The 18,091-nt window shown below is 40.9% G+C and overlaps 1 protein-coding gene across 10 annotated transcripts in view; it reads left to right on the forward strand.

The window, feature by feature from the left end:
- Nucleotides 1-18,091, forward strand: part of LOC149468063 (uncharacterized) — a 128,293-nt gene that overhangs the window by 21,542 nt on the left and 88,660 nt on the right. Inside the window, exon 1 of one of the 10 annotated variants that reach the window (XM_089670727.1) lies at nt 7,461-8,166. The exons of 8 other annotated variants lie outside the window; for them this stretch is intronic. In XM_089670727.1, coding sequence (XP_089526853.1) covers nt 8,062-8,166 — 105 coding nt within the window. In that variant the 5' untranslated portion in view covers nt 7,461-8,061. Of the gene's footprint in view, nt 1-7,460; nt 8,167-18,091 lie in introns of those variants that run through there. One more of the 10 variants, XR_016311792.1, reaches the window with a different exon arrangement.

An 18,091-nucleotide genomic window follows, 5' to 3' on the forward strand; every position in this document is an offset into this window, starting at 1 on the left:
AAAGATTTACCCCTCCCAGGCATTGATGGTAAATGATTTGCCTTTTCCTCCATAAAGACATTGGTGGTCAGCAGAAGGCAGTGGAAGAGATCTTAAGCAGCCCATAGATTGCAATTTTCTTTCCTTTCACCACTGACTGTTGATGGGGGAATTCTTCCAACAGTGCTATTGTATTCTGCCGGCACAATGATCACTTTTGGTGGATATAGCCGCCAGCAGCACTTGCAGGAAAAAAACCCAACAGGCTGGTTGTACTGAAGTCAATTGATCGACTTCAGTACAACCAGCTTGCCCATAGATGGATTGAATCTCGGCTGGTCCTTGCTGAACCGGCTGAGATTTGATCCATCTACGCCCAGCTTAAAGCTCATGTTATACTCCTCTCTGTGCTGCCCTGTGTCCTGCATTGCTGCCTGTACAGTGGTATCACTGCTGGAACTATGCAGAATCTCTCCAGCAAAAGGTCACTCCATCTGACAGTTTGTGTATAGAAGTGGAGCCAAGTGCTGAACCGGGAGTTTCAATATTGAGCTTCTGGACACGGCCCAGATCCGAAGAACTCCACGATTGTGTTGATCCCAGGACAGTCCTGCAGGATCTGGGACAGTTGGAAGGTATATATAAGTTCTATGGGATGTTGCCCAGGGCAGTTCTCAGATTTTCACAGTGGAACACCAGGTGGAATATAAGGAGGGTGGTAGTCGGGTTCACAACTGGCAGTAAATTTCTATAGTATATCATTATATCATATTATAAATAAAACATCCCTGGCATTTGTTTTTTACTGAGCAAAATAACTGATGATTCCAAAGAAGTTCATAGAAAGCACACATGTAAGGCAATCAGAATATGTTGTATAGTAGACCAGGTTAACACTTTTTCTTTGTACCAGCCAAGCATGTAAACTTCTGGGTTCCGATGTTTTATTTAATCCCAAAGTCCCAAGAGTCAGCAGGAAAACCTAATAGAGTTGTTTTAGGCACATACACTGCCAAATGGACAACCCCAACTACCACAATGCAAATAACTTGAAATAAACATATCATTTTTAGTTGTTTGTTGCCTTTCCCATTAAGTTATGAAAGGCAGTTTACCACATGTATTCTTAAAATAAACATTTGATGACCATCTCTTTATTTATATTCTGGGAATGTATCCAACAAAACATTTTGGACAATGTTTTTGTTCATTTTCCAGGAACTAGGGAATGATATTTACATAAGGGACAGAGTGAATCCAAAAATAAATTGAAAAAGTTTCATGTTCAAAGTACATTGCAGCACGAAACGTGTATCCCCTGGCATTGGGCAAGGAAATCTAATACTTGTCAAATGTTAATTACTGCTGGAGCAATTCCGAAATTATAGTTAACATTGTGTGACTCATGATCGTTATTGTTCAAAAGTGTTCCATGCTGTAGAAGGTTTTCTTCTCACATAGGAGGGACCTCTTCCCTTTGAGTATTGTGTTTCTGTACTTGGATTGGTTTTTATGTGTGTTTCTCCCAGCATTCATTTAGGGAAATGGTCTTCAACACCAAGTGAAAGTTGGTTCTACTAGGGGGTTGGATACTAAGAAAAGCCCCATCTAGTGGCTATAGACCTACATATACTGAACAATTTCAGGTTAGATTAGTGTCTTTAGGAAGACATCTATCCTTGAGCAGTACGGCTCAAGATTTAGAGGATTTGCCATTGAAGACTAAGTGTTGTCAAAATAAACACAAAAATCAACACAAAGGACATGACTTGCTACTAATGCGCTGTGTCCCTTGTGCTGCTGGCTCCTGGTTTCTTTGAAACCCTCTTCCATGGATGCCCCCCTCCACCCCTGCAGCCATAATCTCTCAGTCTGGCAGGGGTTGATAAACTTGTGGGAGCTGTCATTTGCACTCATCAATAGTGCTCGACTATGCTGCCCTTTCCGACCAGCTTCTCCATTCATAGAAGCTGGGACTACAGCTTCAATGAATGAAACTTCATTTATAAGTGGAGGAATGGTGGATAATTAAAAGATTCGCTTCCACCGTCCTTATGTTTCATTCATAGAAGCTCTAGTACCATCTTCTTTGATTGGAGTAGTTGGGCAGAAAGGGTGGGCATAGTTGTGCATTTGTGATAAGTGCCTGTTATGGCTCCCTCAATTCTATTAACCCCTGTGACAGTGTGAGGCTGTGCCACTGTGGAAATGGTAAGGGAAAGGACACCAGGATTGTACGTTTATTGAGTGCAGGACTACGGAGTGTTGACTTTGAGCATAGAAAACTGCTTTTGCAGCTTTCTCCAGATTTTGGTATTTCTGGATGGGGCTAGGTAGTTTGGAGATTTCAAAGTGCTTTGGGAGGGAAGAAATCTCAAATTGGTGTCCATTTTTTGTGGTCAACCAGCAGGGTGTGTGCCCAGGTGCACTTATAACGATGGTGGAGTTGGAGTTGCTGCCATGTGGAGACGGACACGTCAACAGAGCTGGTGGTGCCTTTTGAGAGACTGCATTCCTTGTGTGGGGGCACTTCTTGCAAAAGGTCTGGAGGTCTGAGTAAACCCGGGGGGCTGGGGAACCCCATTGAAGTCAGGAGTAGGCCTGAACAGCAAGATACTACAAACCGAGTCAAAGTGAGCTGGAAAAACGCCAGTCATGCTCCCAAACATTAGCCAGGTAGCTTGGCATTTTTTGTTATGGTCATTATTTGTATTTTTTCTGGCGAAGAATCCCTGCATTGGCAAACAGTCTTATGTTGGTCTATTGCTTTATATTGCCTGTTAATAAAAGTGAGCTACCAGTCCCTTACATAAAATACAGACTGACGTGAACTCAGTAGGAAAATGCATCTGCCACTAGAGCCAAACATCCCCCACGATGACGCCCCTTATGCATCGGGAGATTACAAGGGTGGGTGGGCATTGATGGAGCAGGATTTCACGGAAACCAGGAGCCAAAAGCATAAGGGACACAGTACGTTAATAGAAAGTCACATCACTTGTGCTAATTTTTTTCATTGACTACACTTAGGCTTTAAGAGAATGAGGCTGGTTGACTAATGTAGTTGAAAATCTTCAATCAAACATTTGTATGATTATTCACAGCAATTATCTAGTTACATAAAGTCAATTTCTTTTCACTTTGAATAACTAGTCATGTGCAGATGCTTTTCACATTGAATAACTAAAGTGATATTAACCCCTTGGCACCGACGGTACACATATATGTGGTCCCACTGGACTGGGCTTTTTCCATAGGGCCGCATATATGCGTATCTGTCTTCATGCTGGGAGCACACCCCACACTGGGAGCCTCGGGTCCCGTACTAACCAGCGTGACCCAGAACCCCCAGTTCCGGCTCACCTGATCACCTCTGATTGGCTAGCATAGTGATCATTCACTGTGAAGCCCACCCCTGTGTTTCTCTCTTTGTGAGAGAGAGCGGTAAACAACTGTGTGTGTGTGTATATATAAAAAAAAAAAAAATCAAGAACATACACCTAGATCAAGGTTTGATTTAGGTCAGTATCAGGGTTAGTGTTTGGGTCAAGTAAGGATCAAGCATCATGGTCAGTATATTTTGGCAGGTTTTTTTTTTTTTTTTAAATTAGTGCGTGAAGGGGATTTAAGTCTTTTTTTTTTTTCTGCTAAATTAACTACTAGTAGCAGAACGTGCTTTTTCTTGCTGTTTTTATATTTTTTCTCCTCTGAGATTCCTCCTCATACTGCCCCCCAACAGCCACGCTGCCTGACTTCAGTTATTTGAGTGCCCCCTGTACCTATGGAGTCTTCCTGGAGTATCCATTATGTGCATGCTCCTGTTTGGAACTACAGTCTTATGTGCCACTGCTCCTTATAGTGGGACAGCCACTCTGACTTGGGAGCCGCTGTCAATCACTGCTGTGGAGGAGGAGAGGTGTGGCTTCGACTCTGTGACCCTGTCGCACTGTCTGAAAGTGTGGCGCTGAGAAGACTGAATGTAAGAAGGTAGTTCTAAATACCACACGGTGGAGACTCGAGAGTCCCGGCAAGCACAGGGGGCACCCACATGTCTAGAGTCAGGCAGAGAGACCAGGGAGCAGTATGTTGAGAATCCCAGAAGTGAAAATGTTTCAAAAAGGGAAGAACATGCAGGTCCTGCTAGTAGCCAATTTACTAAAAGACTTTAATATCATTTTAAAATGAATATTCACATAGTTACTTGAGTAAAGATTCTCAACTCCTTTAGCAAATGTGCCCAAATATGTAGGGATGCACCGATGTATCATTCGAAAATAGTGTTATCGGCATTTTGCCAATAGGAAAAAAGGTGCCAATAACGGCAGTCGAAAATGCGCGATTTTACACACTATTTTGCTGCGATTTTACCGGGTTTAGGGTGTGTTTTTCATAGGTCATGTGACTAAAAAAACAAATCAAAATCACAACATGTGTGCATTTTGTGGCGTTTTCAGTGCATTTCAGGTCTGGTTCACACCAATGCAGTTTGCGTTTTGCCCATTTTTCATTTTTGGACGTGCATGTTTGACGTGTTTTTTTAATGCGTTTTGTGGTTTTTGTATTTGGGGGGGGGGGGCAAATTGCTAGGCAGATTAAAAATGCAAAACGTGTCAAATACGTGAAATACTAGTAAAAACACTACATGCGTTTTCTACAGCGTCACCATTGAAGTATTTTTAACCAAAAACACAAAAGTTTGCATTTACAAAAGTCCCTTTGCTCTTTCCAAAAAGCACAGCAGCTCAAAAAAGCTCAGATGTGAATGTGTCCCATAGGAAATAATGCTAAATGGATTGCAGTGCGTTTCTGCAAAAAGCACTAAAAACCACATTGCTGTAAACCAGGCCTCAATGGGGAGGTGTGTTTTCGGTGCTTTTTTTTTTTTTAACTCGCCAAATATGCACCGAAAATGCAGCAAGCAGGATTTTTAACACCACAAGGGAAGCACAACTGACCAGTGTGAAAACATACATTGAATTTAAAGAGATGCACTTTTCTTGAGCTTTTCTTGTGCCTTTTTTTTAACGCAAAAGCGCTTCAAAACTGCTCAGTGTGAAAGCAGGTATTGAAAATAAATGAATGTTCATTTAAAATTAGGATATTAATTAAAAGTTGAATTTAATACAAATATATATATATAAAAAAAACTGTCCATTTTCGTATTCAGCCAAATGCATCTTGAAGTTTCGGTCAAGAATTTTAATTTCGGTGCACCACTGCAAATATGTTTTGCCACTGCTATCAATAGGTTTTTAAATTAATTTTGGACGCTCTTTCATATCTAGCCTACTGTGACAGATTGCATACATTTCTATTTTTTATGTCTATATTATTTCCTGTGTACTACATGTTCCTCCTTGTAGTTTTTTTTGTCAGGCAGCCCATGACTGTCCAGCTGTTATTGACAAGTCTCAGAATACTCTGCCAGCTGGTGTCTATTGGCCAGGAGGACATGCATGGAATTTTAAGCTGCAAAGGGGCTGGGGATTCATAGGTTGCCTCATTTTACAGTGGTTCTGCCTGTTGCTTTAAATAGAAGTACAATAGAAGGATTCTTTGAATAAATACAAATGGGGAATCTCACTTGTAGTGGACCATGAGTTGGTAAATTGTGTTTTACTAATGTAGACCATTTAAACAGATATCACAATGACTCCACTAACCTTTTGTGCGCAGTTATTTACACTGACAGCATCTTCACCACACCCAATTAAGGATTAATGCCATTTGATCTCTTTATAGATCTGTATCTCTGTATGCTATAATTTGGAACTGTTTTTTTTCTGGAAAATGCCTTTAAAATAACCCTTTCTCCCCATGAAAATAAATATAAATGAAGTCTGCTGAGTTGTTGTCAGATCAGACAGAAGAACATCCTGTCTATGGGCAACGTAAAGGCTAAGTTCACCTTTTATAATAGAAAAAAAATAATGCACCAAACTTTGCAAAAAAGTATGTTCCCGCAGGTGCCTTCTCCAGCTATTTTTCATACTGAGGTATAGATTTATAGTTGGAGAACTGGAGTAAAGCCTGCCATAGATGATGCAATTTCCTTTCTGCAACCATTGGTTGCAGGAAAGAAAATCGCTAGATTCTCCCATCAACACAGTCAATGCTGATGGAGGAATCCCTCACGCCGAGCTATTGTGTTCTCTTGGCTGGGGGGCGTAGAGGGGAGCTGTGCCTGCTGGGAAGACACAGTGATTATTGTTAGCGGCTATAGCTGCTGGCAATAATCGCTTGAAAAATCTGGCAGGCTGGTTGTACCCAAGTCATACAACAATCGAATTGGGTGCAATCAGCCTGCCCATAGATGGTTCGAATCTTTGCCAGTCCCTGCTGAACCAGCTGAGATTTGAGCCATCTATGGCTAGCTTAAGGCTAGGTTCATACATATCCAGTTTGCATTTGATACGTTTCTGCAGTACGTTTTGTGTTGCGTTTTTGCCACGTTTTTGATGCATTTTGCTCTTTTTAATTTTTTTTTCTTGTTGCTATGCAGATTTAAAATGAAAAACTCATAAAAAACGCACTACATGCTTTTCTGCAGCGTTTCCATTGAAGTCTATAGCACCAAAAACGCAACTTTTGCATTAAAAAAAGTCCATGACCCTTTCTAAAAACCACAGTGGGTGAAACCTGTCCCTTAGGAAATCATGTTAAATGGATGTGGTGCGTTTTCTGCAAAATGCTGCGGAAAATGGTTAGGCGTGAACCCCGGGTCGAGGTCCAAAAGAATTTTATTTTGAAAATCTTTTCTAAGAATTTTAGTTTGAATTTCGCACCATTAGTGGGCTGATTTTCGAGTAACCATCGAATTTGAGTGATCGGGTATGTTGGAAATTTTTTGAAAAATTAACGAATTTCTAATCAATGATGGAAGAATCGTGCGAAAAATGTAATTGAAAAAGAATTGAACATGAGCTGTTTGTGGTCACAAAAATTCTTTTTTGTAGCAACATGAGGTGAAATTAAAGGCTTGGTTGGACAAATTTCGAAATCAATGGTGACACGAAAATTGCAATTTATTTTTTTTTTAAAGAAATTTTTTGGAATTCGACCCATGTATGGCCTGCATAAGTGCCAATGGACTACAAGTGTGGTAATCACAGTACCTGTGAGAAGAACTCCAGCAATCTGTCAATGGGACCTCAGTTTGAGGGTGGGTCTGCGTGGCACCATGTTATGCCCTAAATATGGGTGAAACATGTAACGTGCAATAAAAGCAGACTTGGCCTTTAAATTGTAAGGAGTAGGCTATTAAATATTTCCGTATTTTTTTTCCACTGGCTGTGTTAGAACAAACCACTTTCGCTGCAGAAAAAAAGAGATAACGAATAAAGAACTTTGATGAAATAATTACATTTCTTTGAGGAGAGTTCTGTTCAGTAAGGCAGAAGTAATAGGTAAAGAAAACTTTACTTTTTTAATTAAGTGCACATATTTGACAAAGACTTGTATTCATAAATGCTCAAAAGCTGTTCATCTAAAGAAAGGATGATAATTTCTTCATGTGTCAATAGATAAAGCTGTTAGTAGTACACATTGTGCAGGTCCTCTGTTAAATCTTGCTGGATCCTGCCAGATCTGGTCCTCTATCCTAGGGACGCTATTTTTCAAAGACTATGATATATTTACACCAGGGCCTGTCAGCGGGGAGTGCTTGACTTTTGGCCTCTGGCATTGACAAAATGAATTTACAGCCTTTAAAATCCCATTGTATCCTAGAGGAGCCTGCAGCACAGGATAATGATTCCCTGCTCTGCTTGCATACAGGCACGTTCACAGCTTGTAAACATGTTAAAAAAAAAAAAAAAAAAAAATTAAATTACGATTCTTGAAGCTTGCAAAATATATCTGAAAAAGTGTGTGTGTAAAAGTGTACATGTAAATTCAGTATATATGAGGGGCGTTCAAGTCAAACCAGAACTTTTAATTTTACAGATATAAAAAGGGATGCTAGCGTGGCGGTACAACGCGCAGTAGTAAGTGGCCAATGTGTCCTATTACTGATAGGTGGCGCACATGTCTCGTGCCAATCCAGAGACCGTTAGTCAAGATGGCAGACAACAATGTTAGTGCATGCATGGAGGAGCGTGTGGTGATGAAGTTTCTTGGGAACGAAGGCGGAAAACCCGCAGATATCTACAGAAGACTTCTAGCACAGTGATGAGACGCCCAGTTGCAGTAAGACATTTGAATGGTGTAAATGTTTCAAAGGTGGCTGTACGTCTGTCAGTGATGATCCCAGCCATACTGTAGTGGTTCACAGCCCACAGCAGTCATTCCTGTGAACATTCATCACGTGGTACTCCTAATCCTGGATAATTGATTTGTAATGTACAGCGCTGAGTGAACTATTGGCGCTTTATAAATACTGTATAATAATAATAATAATAATTGATGTATAACCTGTCGTGAAATTGTACAAGAGACTGAATCTTTCTGTGGGAACAGTGAACACAATGATGACAAAGTGAAGCAGGCTGTCCTAGGATGGTTCAGGCATACTGACAAATCTATGCTGAAGCTTTCCAGGCATTAGTTTACCACTTCCCCACCGCCTTATAGTAGAAATACTGCTACAGGACGGAAGGGGTGCACAAAATCACGTGATTTTGCATTTCCGGGTAGGGGGCACGTGCTCCCTACCCGTGCCGTCATTCGTGGCCGCAGGTGTCATTCACCGGGTCCCGGCCGGTGATTACCTGCCGGCACTCGGTGATTACCGAGGATCTCCGACAGGTAGGAAGGCTTCTTTGTTTACTAATAGTCCTCCTCCCTGTCAGCTCGGGCACAATGCTCTGGATGGCTGTGCACTCCCAGCACACAGTTAACCCTTTGATCACTCCTCATGTAGCCCCTTTCTGCCCAGTGCCATTAGTACAGTGCCAGTTCCTTTTTTTTTTTTTTTTTTTTTTTTTTTTTTTTAGCACTGATCACTGTATTGGTGTCACTGGGGATGTCAGTGACACCAAGTCTGTTGCTCCCAGTGTCAGAATGCCCACCGCAGTCCCGCTGTAGGTCGCTGATTATGGCCATTACTAGTAAAAAAAAAACAATTCCAGTAAATATACCGCCATTTGTAAAAGCTATAACTTTCACGTAAACCAATTAATTTACACTATATTGGGATTTTTTTCTAGCAAAGACATAGCAGAATACATTTTGACCTAAATTTATGATGAAATTTGATTTTTTAAAAAAATTTTTACTGGACATGTTTAATAGCAAAAAGTCAAAAATATTTTTTTCTCAAAATTGTTGGTCTTTGTTTTTTTTTTTATAATAGTGCAAAAAAAAAAACACGCAGACGATCAAATACCACTGAAAGAAAGCTCAATTTGTGGGGTAAAAAGGACGGAAATTTCATTTGGCTGCAGCATTGCATGACTGCGCAATTGTCAGTTAAAGTAACGCAGCGCCGTAGCGCAAAAAATGGCCTGGTCAGGGGGGGGGCGGCGGTAAATCCTTAGGAGGGCAAGTGGTTAAACACTAGGATAAGTGTATAAATGTAGCAGGGAGCATGATGAAAAATAAATGTAGTTCCCACTGCCTTTGAAAATGTTAAACTTGTTCTTTTATCATACGAACTCAAAAGTCCCAGTTTGACTTGAATGATATATAATAAATATATATATATATATATATATATATATATATATATATATATATATATATAAAATCTCTACACCGACTATATTTCCAAAAGTATTTGGACACCCCTCCAACCAAATCATTGGATTCAGGTGTTCCAATTACCTCCATGGCCACAGGTGTATAAAATCAAGCACCTCGGCATGCAGACTGCTACTACAAACATTTTTGAAAGAATGGGTCGCTCTCAGGAGCTCAGTGAATTCAAGTGTGGTGCTGTGATAGGTTGCCACCTGTGCAATAAGTCTGTCCGTGAAATTTCCTTGCTACTAAATATTCCACGCTCAACTGTCAGTGGTATAACAAAGTGGAAGGAACTGGGAACAACAGCAACTCAGCCATGAAGTGGTAGGCCACGTAAAATGACAGAGCTCAGTCAGCACATGCTGAAGTGCACAGTGCGCAGAAGTCACCAACTGTCTGCAGAGTCAATGGCTAAAGACCTCCAAACCTTTTTTGGCTTTCAGATTAGCACAACAGCAGTGAGTAGAGAGCTTCATGGAATGGGTTTCCATGGCTGAGCAGCTTCATCCAAGCCTTTCATTACCAAGTGCAATGCAAAGCGTCGGATGCAGTAGTGTAAAGCACACCGCCACTGGACTCTAGAGCAGTGGTGACGTGTTCACTGGAGTGACAAATCACACTTCTCTGGCAATCCGATGGACATGTCTGGGTTTGGCAGTTGCCAGGAGAATGGTACTTGCTTGACTGCATTGTGCCAAGTGTAAAGTTTGGTGGAGGGGGATTATGGTGTGGGGCTGTTTTTCAGGGGTTGGACTTGGCCCCTTAGCTCCAGGGAAAAGAACTCTTAAGGCATCAGCATACCAAGACATTTTGGACAATTTAATGCTCCTAGCTTTGGCGATGGCCCCTTCCTGTTCCAACATGACTGTGCACCAGTGCACAAAGCAAGGTCCATAAAGACATGGATGAGCGAGTATGGGGTGGGGGAACTTGACTGGCCTGCACAGAGTCCTGACCTCAACCCAATAGAACACCTTTGGGATGAACTGGAGCAGAGACTGCAAGCCAGGCCTTCTCATCCAACAATAGTGCCTCACCTCACAAATGTGCTTCTGGAAGAATAGTCAATCATTCCCATAGACCCACCCCTAAACCTTGTGGACAGCCTTCCCAGAAGAGTTGAAGCTGTTATAGCTGCAAAGAGTGGACCAACTCAATATTGAATCCTACAGACTAAGACTGAGATGCCATTAAAGTTCATATGCGTGTAAAGGCAGGTGTCCCAATACTTTTGAAAATATAGTATATAATATTATAATCATTAGTTGTTGTTACATATGACTACGTGTGGTATTAACAAGGTTGATCAGCTAAAAGTTGTCAGATACCTTTTTTTTTTTTTTTTTTTTTTAGTTAAGCTGTCCATAGTGTTTAGACCAATGTGTATGAACCCACAGGTCTCACAATGTCTTCTGGACCAGATAGGAGAAAGGGAAACTGTCTCACCGCATTGTTAATGCCCCTTTGGGTCATAGTTACATAGTTAGTCTAGCTGAAAGAAGACAAAAGTCCATCCAGTTCAACCATAGAAAAAAAAAACCTCATAATCCTATACCCACAGTTGATCCAGAGGAAGGCAAAAAAAACCCCCAGCAATGCATGATCCAATTTGCACCTGCTGGGAAATAAATTCCTTCCTGATCCCCCGAGAGGCAATCAGATATTCCCTGGATCAACTTTAACTATAAATGTTAGTATCCAGTTATATTCTGTGTATCTAAGAAAGAATCCAGGACTTTTTTTAAGCAATCAACTGAGCTGGCCAGAACCAACTTTTGAGGGAGTATATTCCACATTTTCACAGCTCTCACTGTGAAGAAACCTTTCCATGTTTGGAGATTAAATTTCTTTTCCTCCAGACGTAAAGAGTGCCCCCTTGTCCTCTGTGTTGACCTCAGGGTGAATAGCTCTACACCGAGTTCACTGTATGAACCACTGATGTATTTAAACATGTTAATCATATCCCCTCTTAATCTCCTCTTCTCAAGAGAGAATACATTCAGTTCCTCTAATCTTTCCTCATAGCTGAGCTCCTCCCATGGCTCGTATCAGTTTAGTTGCCCTTCTCTGTACTTTCTCAAGTTCCCCAATTTCTTTTTGTGAATTGGTGCCCAAAACTGAACTGCATAATCCAGATGAGATCTTACTAATGATTTGTACAGGGGTAATCTTATATCTCTCTCTCTGGAGTCTATACCTCTTTTAATACAAGAGAGGATTTTGCTCGCTTTAGAAACCGCAGCTTGGCATTGCATAAGTTTGTGATCTACCAGAACCCCCAGATCCTTCTCCACCATTGATTCCCCCAGTTGTACCCCCCCTAGTATGTATGATGCATGCATATTCTTAACCCCCAAGTGCATAACCTTACATTTATCGACATTAAACCTCATCTGCCACATAGTTGCCCAATTAAACCGTGCATTGAGGTCGGCTTGTAAATTGAAGACATCCTGTAAGGACGTTATTCCACTGCACAGCTTGGTGTCATCTGCAAAAGACTGAAATGGGATTTGTAATCCCAGACCCTATATCATTTATAAATATATTAAAAAGTAAGGGTCCCAACACTGAAACTTGGGGTACACCACTGACAACCCTAGACCATTCAGAGTATGAATCATTAACCACTACTCTCTGAATACGATCTTTTAGCCAGTTTTCTATCCATTTACATATGGATTTTTCCAAGCCCGTAGACTTTACCTTACAAATTAGCCGTGTCTGGGGAACTGTGTCAAACGCTTTTGCAAAATCCTAGTCCACCGCCCCCCCTCTGTCCAAGGTTTTGCTCACCCCCTCATAAAAAGAAATCAGATTTGTTTGACAACTTCTGTCTTTCATGAATCCATGCTGTCTGTTGCTTAAAATATTTTTTTCCAGCAAGAACTCCTATGTGGTCTTTTATTAAACTCTCCAATATCTTCCCAACTATAGAAGTTAAACTAACAGGTCTGTAATTACTTGGTAAAGATTTTGATCCCTTTTTAAATATAGGCACCACATTAGCCTTATGCCAATCCAGTGGTACTATGCCAGTCATTAAAGAGTCCCTAAAAATTAGAAACAATGGCTTTGAAATGACAGAGCTCAATTCTTTAAGGACCTGCAGGTGTATGCCATCCGGTCCAGGTGCTTTATTCACCTTTATTCTGTCTAAATATTTTTGGATCATATTAATTGTGAGCCAATGTGGATCATCTGGAGCTGTGTTAATACCTTGCCCATAATGGACAAGCTCCTTTGTATACACAGAGCTGAAGAAGGTATTAAATAAATTTGCCTTCTCTTTGTCCCCAGTCACCCACTCTAGATTATTTTGTAAAGGGCCTACATGCTCGGACCAAACCTTTTTACTATTAATATATTTAAAGAATTTTTTGGGCTTGGTCCTTTTTGTGCTCTACACAATAGACATTGGATCCTTGCATTATCTGCCCAAAAAAGCCTGGATCAGGAAATTGTAATCTAATGTAAGTAATATTACCACTGCTTCATGATGGGCAGTTGCCTGCACAAATAGAACCATTGAGGTGTTGAAACATTTGTAGCACTGGAACTTACTGCTGCTACTCGTGGTTTGTTTAGTAGACTGCATGGTTGACAGCTGGAAAAAATGGCAAGGTAATATGCAGAATTTCCAACTTCTGACATCTGAGCTAGACAATGGATCATTACATCAGGGCGGAAATTTTCTATTCATGGCCAGCCTAACTCCAATATCAATATATTTGTACTAGCAACTTAAATTACATCTCACATTAAAGTCATTGATCCCATTATAAAACCACTATAAAGGTTGGATAACGTTTGGATACACACATAATACTAATCAAAAGGAAATTAACATTAATCGTTCCAGACCTAAAATGATTGCAAAAAAGGCAGATTCTACAGTAAAGCTTCCCGCAGATACTAGGCAAGAGACAGTATGGTGGACAGCTTTGTACGTCAGTGTTCGGATTTTGAATTTGATTCGTTGCGCAATCGGAAGCCAGTGGAGGGATTGGCAGAGGGGGGTGGCGGAAATGGAGTGGTTGGAAAGGTGAATGAGTCTGGCAGCCGTATTCAGGATTGACTGAAGCAGGGATAGCCAGCGGCGAGGCAGGCCAGTGAGGAGGGAGTTGCAGTAGTCGAGTCGTGATATGATGAGGGAGTGGATAAGCTGTTTAGTGGTTTCTGGGGTTAGGAACGTGCGGATTTTGGCGATGTTGCGGAGGTGGAGTCTGCACGAGTTTGTTAAAGATTGGACTTGGGGCTGGAAGGATAGGTTGGACTCCAGAATGACACCAAGTACTCTGGCCTGCAGGGCGGGTTTGATGGTGGCGTTGTTGGATGTGACGGAGAAGTCAATGGGGGGTGGTGTCCGGGCTGGGGGGGAAGACAAGAAACTCGGTTTTGGAGTGCTTTTGAATACCCAAATCCTAGGGCAATCTTATGTGACAATTTTAACCAGTTTCTGAGGTTAGGACCTTGGCCACTTCCAACAATGGAATATGGTCAAAATTTACACTTTAATGAGCCTTGGTATTTGCTTGTTGCACCTCTGGGACAGGCCACAATTCTCCCCTCCCCCACTTGACTGGCATTCAGAATGCACAGTGTATGTGTTCAAAGGGGTTTTCACTCTTGCAATTTGTCAGACTGCCTTGGAGATTAGGAAAGATCAGAAAAATTAGACTGCTTATCCACTGCTTTATTAAGTTTCTTTTTGCCTTCCTGTAGATCAGCTACATCAGTGCTGTCCATCTGGCCGCCCACAGTTCATATGTGGCCCTAAAAAAAGGTTTGCTTTGGCTGGAGCTGGACTTATGTTAGATTTTCTAAATTCAATACCTGCATCTTTCAACTTCTGTGTTGTATGTGTTCGTTTTAGACCGTTAGTGATTGGGCTTGTTATCACACATGGTATACTTCAGTTTGCTTGCATATCATCCTTTTTATATCATATTTTTATATACACCCAACAGCACATTTAAAGACAACCCCCTTCCCTGCTGGAAGTTGTGTTTTTTTTTTTTTTGTTTTTTTTTTATACTTCCTTTGGTGAATTCTCTTCTGGTTGGTCGCAGAACCCACTGGGTCCTTTTCCTCATTGGTTTGCAACTTGGCTTTGGCGCTGAATATTCCTAGGCAGTATCGGTGGTCCCTGCTTCCAAGCTCACGTTATGCACATTGTCTATGTGTAGTAGTGGTCTTTAGCACTTTGCCGTATATGGTACCATGCATAATAATATAAAGGCCAAACTACATAGTCACTACATTTTAAAACCCCAGCTTAAATAAGCCCTTTTTGTTTATGGGTTTTTAAGACTTTTGCTTGGCACTGTAGGTAAAAGTTGTGAGTTAGACTATAAAATATACTTTCCTATTTGCACAGTAATGATGTTCCATGATAAATGTATTTTTGGCAGTAACTTTTCTGCTCTTTATCTTTTCACAATAGCAATTCTAATTGCCACATTTTGTTTGTATAGCTGTTACATACTGTGGGGAACGGGTGTCAAACTGACGGCCCTCCAGCTGTTGCCAAACTACAAGACCCAACAGTAGAGGCATGATGGGACTTGTAGTTTTGCCACAGCTGGAGGGCCACCAGTTTGACACCCCTGCTGTAGGGGAAGGCTGCAACGACTCCTTACAGATATGAAAGTGCTCACTGCTGACACAAACTTCTTTACACTCTAAGAACAGCTGATAGGTTACCATGGCATCATGTTTTGGGGGCAGGCCCCCCTTTGTTGAGCCCAGATTTTTACACCCAGCATTTTTTAAGTCAATCACTGTCCCTATGCTTGAGGCTCAGTGTTGGCTGTGAAAACGTGGCTCAGTCGGCATTTCAGTTCATCTGTGTACAATAGGGATGAGGTTATTCAAGTTCCTCTACAGCAATCTCATCAAACTATATATTTATGCAGCTGGTTTGCGCACTGAGGCACAATCATGAAGGAACGGAAAGGGCTTTACCCAACCTGTTGCCCTAAATATGAAAGAGGCTATCTACTAACTAAGCTTTAAATGTCTGCCCACTGCCTATGCTTGCAGACCCTTTTTAATAAATAGAATTGTAAATACCTTGTATTTACCTTTTTTAATCTTTTTCCTAGAAGCCACATGATTGTACAGCTATGGGTCCTGATCAGTTTGGTGAGAGCTGACAAGGAAGTCCTAGAACAGTATCATCACCCCTTCGCCAATGTTCTTAGCTTTGTTGAATTCCTCTCCCACAAACAGCAGTAGCTTCCCAGGACCTGGAGCTATGTGATTTACGTGACTGCTAGGAAAAAGATAAAAGTTATTTACACCACTATTTATTATATGCAGTCTGCAGCATTACTAAAAGCAGTGCAGCTTAGTTTGTAGATAGCCTTCCCTTCTTCTTTAAGATGGATGTCTAAAATCTTTGTATTGAGAAGCATTACCATGCCCTCCACTGGAAACTATTTACAAACTGCAAGGGTATTAGTAAAGGGGGGGAATCTCAGACATAACTGAATGTGCTAACAAAATCTTACTTCGATAGCATCAAAATGCTGGTATATATGGTTTGTCTACCATTAACCACATGTATCCAAGGCCAACATACAAAGAATTGTATACAGTAACTGTGTAAGGAACGTAAGAAATATGTACCTTGTAGTAATAGTAAAAAGTAATGTATGATGAGTTATTTGTTCCCTACATCTGAATAGGATTATGTTGGTGGAAAACCCATGGGGGTAGATTTACCAAAACTGGTGCACTCAGAATCTGGTGCAGCTGTGCATGGTAGCCAATCAGTTTCTAACTTCAGCTTGTTCAGTTAGGCTTTGACAATAAAACCTGAATGCTGATTGGTTTCTCTGCACCAGATTTTGCACTCTCCAGTTATAGTAAATAACTCCCATGGATACCTTCGACCCACAAAGTCCATTACCATTTGAGGAAACCCTTGTGAAAAAACAAAAATGAGAACTGATTGATTCAGCGCCAAGAGCCATAAAGTGATTCTATGCAGCATACAGTGCAGTGATAGGAAGCTTGTGTTCACAATTACAGGTGAGCATAAAATACTGGAAAAAGCATACAGTTTCCGTATAGCTGAGACATCCCATGTGCCCTAGCCCGGCCAATGGGAAGATGGACAAAGTAGGCTAAAATTTCTTCAATCTTTCAGGTTTGTAATTGACAGAATTCCAACCTTACCTTCATGTTTTAAACTTTAATAGAACATTCTTCCAGTCCTGAAACCGCTAAAAACCACATGTGAAAAAGGTTTTAATTTTTTTTTCAAATACTAATCAGATTAGGTTTAAAATCCCTGTGGCTCTAAATTAATTCCAATTCATTTTGAAAGTTTTATTTAGGCAAAGTGAACCTCTCTTCAGGAGAGTTATGATGTGTGAAACAATTACTATCAGTTGGCCAGATTTGTGCTCTTCTACACACAAAAAAGTTTAAGGGTCAGAGTTGAACTAGAGGTAAGAATACTAAACTGCTTTCTGGGTTGTAATTGAGCATGACTTATCTAAGAAAATAAATCAAATAATCACTTTTGCACTCGCAAGTCCCATATCTTAAAGGAAATAAAAACATGTATTTTTCTGTAGTGTGGTATTTTATAGGATGTAACATTTTAAAAAATTTTGAACTAGAAATGAAAAATGTCTCATTTATGTTAAATCTTGTATTAGACTATAAATGGAGATCTTCTTTAACCACTTGCCCTCCAAAGGATTTACCCCTCTTCCTGACCAGGCCATTTTTTTGCATTACGGTGCTGCGTTACTTTTGACAATTGCGCAGTCATGCAATGCTGCACCCAAGTAAAATTTACAGCCTTATCTTCCCACAAATAGAGCTTTCTTTCAGTGGTATTTGATTAATAAAATACCATGTGGACCGTGCATAAATTATTTAGTTTATTTCAGGTACTTGTATAGCGCCATCAATTTACACAGCGCTTTACATATATATTATACATTCACATCAGTCCCTAACCCTCAAGGGGCGTACAATCTAAGGTCCCTAACTCACATTCACACATACACATACTAGGGACAATTTAGACTGGAGCCAATACACCTACCAGCATGTCTTTGGAGTGTGGAAGGAAACCAGAGTACCCGGAGGAAAACCACGCAGGCACAAGGAGAACAAAATCCAGGCAGGAGGTGCCATGGCTGGGATTTGAACCAACGACCCTAGTCCTGCCAGGCGTAAGTTCTAACCATTGAGCCACTGTGCTGCCCCCATGTATTGTCAAACTTAATGCACTTAATTTAAGTGCGGTCCACATGGTATTTTATTTGTTTTTGTATTATTGGTTCACAAATTAGGACTGCAGCGTATACTTATCAAAGTTGCATGACCTCGAACCCCTCGTGTAGTGTATTGTTATTGTCTTGTCTCATGTTCTGTCCCCCTTGCTACTGTACAGCGGTGAGCATAC

This window comes from Staurois parvus, unplaced genomic scaffold (genome assembly GCF_062004578.1).
Source record: "Staurois parvus isolate SC_StPar_1 unplaced genomic scaffold, SC_StPar_1.0 ptg000094l, whole genome shotgun sequence".
Classification (NCBI taxonomy): Eukaryota; Metazoa; Chordata; class Amphibia; order Anura; family Ranidae; genus Staurois; species Staurois parvus.